This window comes from Cervus canadensis, chromosome 32, assembly GCF_019320065.1.
Source record: "Cervus canadensis isolate Bull #8, Minnesota chromosome 32, ASM1932006v1, whole genome shotgun sequence".
NCBI classification, from domain to species: Eukaryota; Metazoa; Chordata; class Mammalia; order Artiodactyla; family Cervidae; genus Cervus; species Cervus canadensis.
Genome location: NC_057417.1, coordinates 4,297,060 through 4,307,129, shown reverse-complemented (window position 1 = coordinate 4,307,129; position 10,070 = coordinate 4,297,060). Strand labels below are relative to the sequence as shown.

Genomic DNA, 10,070 nt, shown 5'->3' with positions numbered 1-10,070 from the left:
TAGACGGCAGCCCACGAGGCTCCCCCATCCCTGGGAGTCTCCAGGCAAGAACACTGGAGTGGGGTGCCATTGCCTTCTCCCCACACCTCATCGGGTTATTAAAAAGTCAGAAGAGCAAACGTGTTTTGAAGAGCAGAGCTTGGACGCTGGGGTCTTCTGATTGTAATAACCATGGCAACATAGCACTCCCTCCAGAGGGTGGGAATGAGCAGGACCAGATCCCCCATTTGCATTCACTTCTGGCAAGTCTAAAACCCTCTCGAGTTCCTCTTTCTAAACTTCACTGAGCACCTGTTGTGTGCTGAGGATTCCATGTGGGGAGGCCAAGAACAGCTGAGAACTGGCATCTGGCTTTCTGGTAGCCCCAAGCCTTACGGCTGAGAGCTCACCCACTGCTCTGGACTCTTGATTCCGTGTAGAGAGGGTCCTGGGGGCCCCCTGCTGGTGAGCAGGTTTCACAGCCCCCCACGCCTCCCCCCTCCACCCCGTCCCTCCAGTGGAACAGATGACCCCACCAATCTAATACACGTGTGCTTGGATTCTGCCAGCTTTATTTTTTCAAGGGAAACACCTTCTCCCAAAGAAAGTGAACAACTCTGCAGGCTGTACCCTTGGGGGCTGAATGCCCAGAGCACAGGTCCATGGAAACTGGTCCCCTGGAACATTCAGCCTTAGAATTAGGATCTATGCCAAGAGGGAAGCACCCAACCAAGCCTTGATTAAGGGATTTGGGACCATCTGTTCCCCTCAAGGAACCTCATCCCTCAGGGGAAGCTGATCCCAAGCTAGGAAGACCCGGGGCAGCCTGACTCATATAGCAGAGGCTTCAGAAATAGCAGCCGGGCAAGTGAAGAAATAGCGCAGGCAAGAACAGTTCCGAAGTGGCATCCCCTCTCCAGAGCAGGATCCAGCAGGCCAGGCTGTCTGCTGGATCACGGGGCAGGTGTTGAGGGAGATGGAGAATTATCCAGACCAGTGTGGGCTCCATCGCCCCCAGAGGTATTTCAAAATCACTAACAGCCCTTCTTTGCTGGATCCATCTCAGTCCTGATCTTCTCTGACTTCCTGGTGTTTCATGTTCATCATTCTACCCCACACGAGAATCTTGACCTTGCTGGATGAGACGGGATTGTGGCCGAGGGAGAGGGAGTCTGAGATCTTTGGCAAGCCTGGTGCTGGCTCAGGCAGAATCTCAAACTGCAGAGAAAAGAGGAGGGAAGTATAAGGCTTTGTGGACCCAGCGGACAGGGAACTCCCTGTTTCCTGGAATCAAGCTGGGGGTTCCTGTTACAGTCCTTGGCACACTGCAGGCCCAGCAGGGTCAGGCCTCAAGTGGCCCCCATTAAAAGGGTATCTCTCCCTTTTAATGGGCAGATGGTTCCCAGCCTGGGAGAGGACTGGACCCCAGCACCTGATGCTTTGGGAGTACAGATGATGTGCCCAAAGTTGGTGGGTAAGGGGGTGAAAGAATCTGCCTGCAATGCAGGAGATGCAGGTTCAATCCCTGGGTCAGGAAGATCTCCTGGAGAAGGGAACCACCTCCAGTATTCTTGCCTGAAGAATCCCATGGACAGCGGAGCCTGGTGGGCTATATAGTTCAGGGTGTCGCAGAGAGTCAGACACGACTAAGCTATCTAGTCGATTGGTGAAGGGGGAGTTCAGGAGCTGAATCCTGATGGAGAGAGGGTATCCAGGTCATGGGAGTAGCCGGGATATTCAGATGTTTCTGAAACATTCAGTGACCTCTGGATGACTTCTCTGCACTTTCAGAAGGAGCCACAGCCTTACCCCTTGGATCTCCAGTTCACTCTGAAGCAGGGACCTCTTCAACTTAGGGGTCATAGACCCAGGCAGATCCTCTGCACCTCTCTGGGCAAGGCACCATCGGCAGGTGAATTTGTATAAATTTTTAAAAAATATTTATTAGTTTTGACTGTGCTGAGTCTTAGTTGCAGCACACTGGATCTGTGATCTTGGTTGCAGCACACGGGATCTTTAGTTGCAGCATGCAGGATCTAGTTTCCTGGCCAGGGATTGAATCCGGGCCCCCCTGCATTGGGAATGCAGAGTCTTAGCCATTGGACCACCAGGGAAGTTCTGGCAGGTGAGTTTTAATCTCTGTTACTTTCTTTTCCTGGTCTCTGTATGATGGGGTCATCAATACAAGATGAAATAAAAGCAGAGACAAAGAGTGTCTGTCTCCTTGCCAACCTGCTTCTGATGTTTATCCATCAGCTATGAAGTTAAAGGCTGGGTACCAAATACCTCAAGTTACCAGGTTAAGGAAGGTCCCTCCCAGCCCTCATTTGCTAAGAGAATGTTTAAAAGGAAAGTATGAGCATTAGAGAAGCTTACTGAATGCCTGTTCTGTCATCTGTTGATATTCTATCTTTGGTTCTTTTTCAGACATGATAGTATACTTTTAATAGTTTCTAGTTCCCTGCCAGAATGTACAGCCTGTGTTGGAAAAACCCACTTCTGAATTCCTGTTTGTTTCTATTGTCTTGTCTGTACTGGTTCTTGCTCTAAGAATTTTGTCTCCTTAAGTGTATTTATTTTTTCTTAATAATTACAGTGGTTGTAAGTACAGTGTTTAGAGTTGTATTGCCATACCTAGCATATGAATTAGGTGCTGAGTAAAAGTTTCTCATTCAAAAGTTCTTAGTTGTGGCAAAATATGCATAACAAAAAAGTTGACCATCTTAACAGGTCAGTAGTGTTAAGTTACTTTCACTTTGTTGTGCAATCAACCCCCACCTCAGGAACCCTTTTCATCTTGCAAAATTGAAACTCTGTCCCCACTAAATAACTCCCATTATCTCCTTAGATCAGCTCATGGCAACCACCATCCTATGTTCTATCTCTATGAATTTGACAACAGTGAACGTGAAGAAGCTCAGTTGTGTCCGACTCTTTGCGACCCCGTGGACTGTAGCCCACCAGGCTCCTCTGTCCATGGGATTCTCCACACAAGAATACTGGAGTGGGTTGCCATTTCCTTCTCCAGGGGATCTTCCCGACCCAGGGATCGAGCCCAGGTCTCCCACACTGCAGGCAGACGCAGGCAGATGCTTTAACCTCTGAGCCACCAACTTTAGGTGCCTCATATCAGGGGACTCACAGAGTATTGGTCTCTTTGTGACGGGCCTAATTTCACTCAGCACAATGTCCTCAAAGTTCAGCAATGTTGTATCGTGTCATAATTCCCTTCCTTTTTAAAACTGAATAACATTCCATTGCACATATACACATATTTTGCTTATCCATTCAGTTGTTGACGGACACTCGGGTTCTTGAAACTCGTGGCTATTGTGAAGAATGATGCTCTGATAGTCGTACAAACATCTCTTTGAGACCCTGCTTTTAATTCTTTTGTGGTATTATATCCAGAAGTGGAATGACTGGATCATATGGTAGTTTAATTTTTAATTTCTGGGGGGAACGGTCATGCTGTTTTCCATATTGGTTGCACCATTTTACACTGCCACCAACAGTGCACAATAGTTCCAATTTCTTCACATCCTTGCTAACACTGTTCTCTAAGTTTTTGAAAATAGCCACCCTAATGGGTGTGAATTTGTATCTCATTGTGATTTTGATTCACATTTCCCTAATGACGAGTGATATTGAGCATCTTCTCATGTACTTATTGGTCATTTGTATATCTGGTTTGGAGGAATGTCTGTTCAAGTCCTTTGACCAATTTTTAAACAGGTTTTATTGTTGAGTTGTAGACATTCTTTGTATATTTGGAATATTAACCCCCATCAGATAATGATTTGCAAGTATTTCCTCCCATTCCACAAGTTGCCTTTATACTCTGTTGATTGTGTCATTTCACACACAGGAGTTTTTAATTTTGGTGATGTCCAGTTGGTCTATTTATTCTCGTTTTAAAGATTTATTTATATTTTTGGTTGTGTTGGGTCTTCATTGCTGCATGTGAGCTTTCTCTAGTTGTGGTGCAGACTTCTCATCGCACTGGCCTTTCTTGCTGCAGAGCAGCCTGGGCACATGGGCTTAGTTGCACACACCAGGTGGGATCTTCTTGGAGCAGGGATCGAACCCGTGTCCTCTGCAGTGGCAGGCAGATTCTTAACCACTGGACCACCAGGGGAGTCCCCCCTATATTTCCTGGTAAGGGTTTTATAGTTTTAGTTCTAATATTTATGTATTTGATCTACTTTTATATGATATTAGAGATGATCATGTGTTTCCCACCCCCTGTCATTCTGTTAATATGATGTATTGCATTGATTTTCCTATGTTGAACCGTCCTTGCACTGCAGGAATAAACCCACCTGGTTATGATGTATAATCCTTTTAACGTGCTCTTGAATTCTGTTTGTCAGTGCCGTTGTCCCTCAGTATCCACGGATTCCAGGACCCCCCATGGATACCAAACTCTGTGGATGCTCAAGTCCCCTATATAAAATGATATAATATTTGCATACAGTGCATGTACATCCTCCTGTATAGTTTAAATCATCTCTAGGTTAGTTAGAATACCTAAATACAATGTAAATGCTATGTAAATAGTTGCCAGCATGCAACAACTTCAAGATTTGCTTTTTGGAATTTTCCAAATTTTTTTTTCAAATATTTTCAATCTGTGGTTTATTGAATCTGTGGATGTGGAACTCATAGGTATAGAGGGCCAACCATATATATTTTTTTTTTTTGAGAATTTTTGCATCAGTATTCATCAGGGATATTGTTCTGTAGAGTTTTCTTGAAGTGTCCTTGTCTGGCTTTGGTAACAAGATAATTCTGGCCTCATAAAATGGCTTTGAAGATGTTCCCTCTGCTTCAACTTTTTGTAAGAGTTTGAGGAAGCTTGATTTTCAATTCCCTAAATCCTTGGTAGAATTCACTAGCAAGGCCATCTGGTCCTGGGCTTTCCTTTGTTGGGAGGTTTTTGATTACTGATTCAATTTGCTTGCTAGTTACAGATTTCTTCAAGATTCAGTTTTGGCAGGTAATATGTTTCTAGGAATTTATGCATTTCATCTTGATTGTCCGACTCGTCATACAAAGTGTTCATAGTACTTTCTCATAATCCTTTATGGTCCTATAAAAATCAGTTGTAATGTTCCTGATTTCACTTCAGATTTTTACTTACTTGGGTCTTCTCTCTCTTTTAAATTAGTCAGTCTAGCTAAAGATCTGTCCATTTTGTTGATCTTTTTCTAAAAAAACCAACTTTTGGTTTCATTGACTTTCATTTTTCTACTTTCTACTTCATTTATCTCTGGACTAATCTTTATGACTTCCTTCCTTCTGTAAGCTTTGAGTTTGATTTCTTCTTTTCTTAAGAAGTTAGGTTGTTGATTTGAGCTCCTTTTTTTTTTTTGAATTACAATAGGCAGAGCTTTTAATGGAGCAATGTATTGAACACTGCAGATTAGACAAGTCCTGGAATTGGAAGTAAAACCCATCATTGAACAGAAGGCGTCGGTTGCTGACAGAATCTCGACTTAAGACAAACCTAAGGGAGGCGGTAATGACGTCGGTAAACGCTCGATAAACGCGAGCAGATATTGCAGATGCCAGCCATTAGATGGTTTTCCCACGCAGGGTGAGCTCCTTTCTTAATGTAAGGATTTACATTACACATTATACATTTCCTTCTCAGCACTGCTTTCCCTCAGTCCCATAGTTTTCATTTGTCTCAAGATATTTTCTAATTTACCCTGTGATTACCATTGGGTGTTTGAGTGTGTTGTTTAATTTTGTACAATTTATGATTTGTCCAGTTTTTCCTTCTGCTATTTCTGGTTTCTTTGTGATTGAAAAAGAGTTTGTAGGACTTGAAATTTTAGAGGTTTATTAAGACTTGTTCTATGTCCTAGCCTGGAGAATGTTCAATGTACACTTGAGAACAGTGCTGGTATTGGGTGAAGTGTTCCATATATATATGGAACATATATATATACACACACATATATGTCAGGTCTGGTTGATCTGCAGCGTTATTCATTCTGTTTCCTTATTAATCTTCTCTTTGGTTGTTCTATCCATTATTGAAGTATACTCTTTCAGTTACTATTTGTATGCAATACCATTTTACCCATCCTTTCACTTTCAACCTGTGTCCTTAGATCTAAAGTGAGTCTCTTGAAGACAGCTCAAATTATTCCATTTTTCAGCTCCTGAACTTGTTTCTGTATTATAATTTCCACTTCTTTGTTGACAGTCTCATTTTTCTCATATTATTTTCCTGATTTCACTTAGTTGTCTGCCATCTTTCTTCTCCTTCAGCTGACTGAGCATATTTAAAGAAGTTGTTTTGAGACCTATCAGTTTCTTGATTTACTCTGTCTCTCTGAACGGGCCCTGTCTCCCCGTTTTTTTTGTATGTCTTGTCATCTTTTGTTGGAACGGGGCATTTGAAAAGACACCCACCTCTCCTGTTCTTTGCAGACTGCCCCTGTTCAGGGGAAGGCCTTCACTAATCAGCCTGGTATGAAAGTTCAGGGTTTGTTCAAATACTTTCTAGCGGGTGTATCTTCCCTGGGCCTGTGTGTGTCTGCTTTAACTCCACATTCCCAGCAGACTAGCCGTCTCACCCCCACCTCTCAGGGATTTAGATACAGTGTTGTATCCGTCGGTCCATAATCTTGCCCCCAGTCACCTGCAGGCCTGCAGACTCTCGGCAGCTGTCTCTGGCAGCAGCACCTACCCCTGCTTTCAGCAACCACCCACATGATATCCAAACCACGCTAGCATTCTCATCACCACCGAGTCAGAGACAGGAGCCCCCGGCAGGTCCCAGACAAGTCAGCACATTGCAAGCAAGTTCCATTCCTTCCTTCCACCCCAAAGCAGGAGCCAGGAACCGACTGCCTTCTCGGAGAGTGTACTGGGGAAGGCAAGCAAACAAACAAAAAAAAGCCATGAAATTTCCTACTGTTTGGAGTGAGACTTTTTCTCAGTCAGGCACTCACTTGATTGTTGCTGGCTGCTTAACTGGGTTCTAGGGTTCTCACAAAGCTACTTTGGTCCACTTATTGTTCTATACTCAGTGTTTCCACGGAGGAATAAGGATTTGTAGATTTCTAGCCTGTCGCCTTGCTGATGTCACTCTCCTGTCTTCCCCCTGGATTTTGATCAAGATATTTCCAAAACACCATTTTTTTCTGTCTTGTTATTAGATATCCTACCAGAAGGATTGTCCTGAATAGTCTAAGTTGCCTACTTTAGTACACTGTTCTTAAATACCATCCTTGGGTTCCAGAGATTACTTCCAGTTGGTCATGATGTTCTCTTAGCTTATGTCTCAATAAATTTCTGAATTTCACTCACTAACATATTAGTAACATCTACATTCAAGTTTGCAGTTGGGCTTCTAACTTTCCTCTCTTGCCCTTGAGTTGTCATCTTCCATCAGATAATACTAATTTCATTAAAAAGAGTTGGGAAGAGGAGGGTCTCGTTTTTATATTCTGGAACAGTTGTGGTACATTATTACAACTTGCCTATAAAACTATCTGGGCCTGGTGTTTTATATTTAAGATCTTTTTATTTTAAAATAATTATAGATTGGGAGGAAGTTCAAAGATAGTATTGGCTTTTCAGGTGGTGCTAGTGGTAAAGAACCTGCTTGCCAATGCTGAAAATGCAGATTTGACCCCTGGGTCAGGAAGCTCCCCTGGAGGAGGGCATGGCAGCCCTCTCTAGTATTGTTGCCTGGAGAATCCCATGGACAGAGGAGCCTGGCAGGCTACAGCCCATGGAGTCACAAAGAGTTGGACACGACTGACGACTGAAGCAACTCAGCACACACCACAAAGATAGTACAGAGATGTCCTGTGTATCTTTTATCCCACTCCCCCCAATGTTTACATCTTCCATAATTATAGTACCATAACAAAACCCAGGCACTGACATTGTGTATAGTTCTGTGACATTTTGCCACAGTTGTGGATTCATGTAACCACCACCATCAAACTTCAGAGCTGTTACATCACCACAGACATCTCCCTTTTTCTACCCTATTGTAGTCACACCCACTCCTCCTCCCAGTAGCTACTAATTTGTTGATTTTTATAATTTGTAGTTTTGAGAATGTTATAGAATCATACAGCGCATGATCCTTGAATTTGTCTTTTTTCATTCATGCTTTGGAGATCTGTCCAAGTTGTTGCCTGTGTCAGTAGTTTGTTCCCTTCTATTGCTGAGTGGTATTCCAGAGTATGGATGTACCAGAATTTGTTTAACTATGTACTGACCGTAGGTTATTTTGGTGGTTACAAGTTGCTCAAGATTCTCCAAACCAGGCTTCAACAGTATGTGAACCCATGAACTTCCAGATGTTCAAGCTGGATTTCAAAAAGGCAGAGGAACCAGAGGTCAAATTGCCAACATTTCATTGGATCATCAAAAAAGCAAGAGAATACCAGAAAAACATCTACTTCTGCTTCATTGTGACAAAAAGCCTTTGACTGTGTGGATCACAACAAACTGTGGAAAATTCTTCAAGAGATGGGCATACCAGACCACCTTACCTGTCTCTTGAGAAGTCTGTATGCAGGTCAAGAAGCAACAGTTAGAACCGGACATGGAACAACAGACTGGTTCCAAATTGGGAAAGGAGTATGTCAAGGCTATGTATTGTCACCCTGCTTATTTAACTTATATGCAGAGTACATCGTGTGAAATGCCAGGCTGGATGAAGCACAATTTGAAATCAATATTGCCAGGAGAAATATCAATAACCTCAGATATGCAGATGACATCACCCTTATGGCAGAAAGCAAAGAAGAACTAAAGAGCCTCTTGATGAAAGTGAAAGAGAAGGGTGAAAAGCTGGCTTGAAACTCAACATTCAAAAAACAAAGATCATGGCATCTGGTCTATGATTATGGCATCACTTCATGTCAAATAGATGGGGAAACAAAGGAAACAGTGACAGACTTTATTTTTCTGGGCTCCAAAATCACTGCAGATGGTGACCGCAGCCATGAAATTAAAAGATGCTTGCTCCTTGGAAGACAAACTATGACCAACCTACACAGCATATTAAAAAGCAGACATTACTTTGCCAACAAAGGTCCATCTAGTCAAAGCTATGGTTTTTGTAGTAGTCATGTATGGATGTGAGAGTTGGACTATAAAGAAAGCTGAGCGCCAAAGAATTGATGATTAAGAACTGTGGTGTTGGAGAAGACTCTTGAGAGTCCCTTGGACTGCAGGGAAATCAAACCAGTCAATCCTAAAGGAAATCAGTCCTGAGCATTCATTGGAAGGACTGATGCTGAAGCTGAAACTCTAGTCCTTTGGCCACCTGATGCGAAGAACTGACTTACTGGAAAAGACCCTGATGCTGGGAAAGATTGAAGGCAGGAGGAGAAGGGGACGACAGAGGATGAGATGGCTGGATGGCATCACTGACTTGATGGACATGGGTTTGAGCAAGCTCCAGGAGTTGGTGATGGACAGGGAAGCCTGGCATGCTGCAGGTCTTGGGGTCACAAAGAGTCAGACACGACTGAGTGAACTGAACTGAATAATAGTGCTATGAATAATCACACACAGGTTTCTGTGTGAACACTTGTTTTCATTTCTCTGGGATAATATCCAGGAATGCATTTGCTGGATCACATCATAAGTGTATGTTTAGCTTTTTCTCCAGTGACTGTACCATTTTCCCTGCCCACCAGCAATATATGAGAACAAGTTTCTCCACATTCTTGCCAGGATTTGGTACTGTCACTGTTTTTCATTTTAACTGTTGTAACAGGCGTGTAAAGTGTTATCTCATTTTCCTACTGGCTGGTACTGCTGATTATCTTTTCAGGTGCTTACTTGCCATCGGGGGTGAAATGTTTCCATGTGTCTTGTCCATTTTCTGTATAGATTGTACTTTGACTTAAATTTGTTTTTAGTTCTTTTTTAGAAAAGAAACACAGTTATTAAAGGGGAAAGCGGGGGAGGGATAAATTAGAGGGGTTTGGGATTAGTAGGTCCACACTACTATATATAAATATAACAGATAACAAGGCCCTGTGTATAGCACAGGGAACTAAATTCAATATCGTGTCATAAACTATGATGGAAAAGAACCTAAA

At 42.9% G+C, this 10,070-nt stretch overlaps 1 protein-coding gene across 1 annotated transcript in view; it reads right to left on the bottom strand.

Moving 5' to 3' along the window:
- Positions 1-534: 534 nt before the first annotated feature.
- The window catches only part of LOC122433469, a 161,402-nt gene continuing 151,866 nt past the window's right edge, over positions 535-10,070 (bottom strand). Inside the window, exon 69 of the mRNA XM_043456461.1 lies at positions 535-1,197. Within this exon, the coding sequence (XP_043312396.1) occupies positions 1,193-1,197 (5 nt within the window). The 3' untranslated portion in view covers positions 535-1,192. The remainder of the gene's footprint in view (positions 1,198-10,070) is intronic.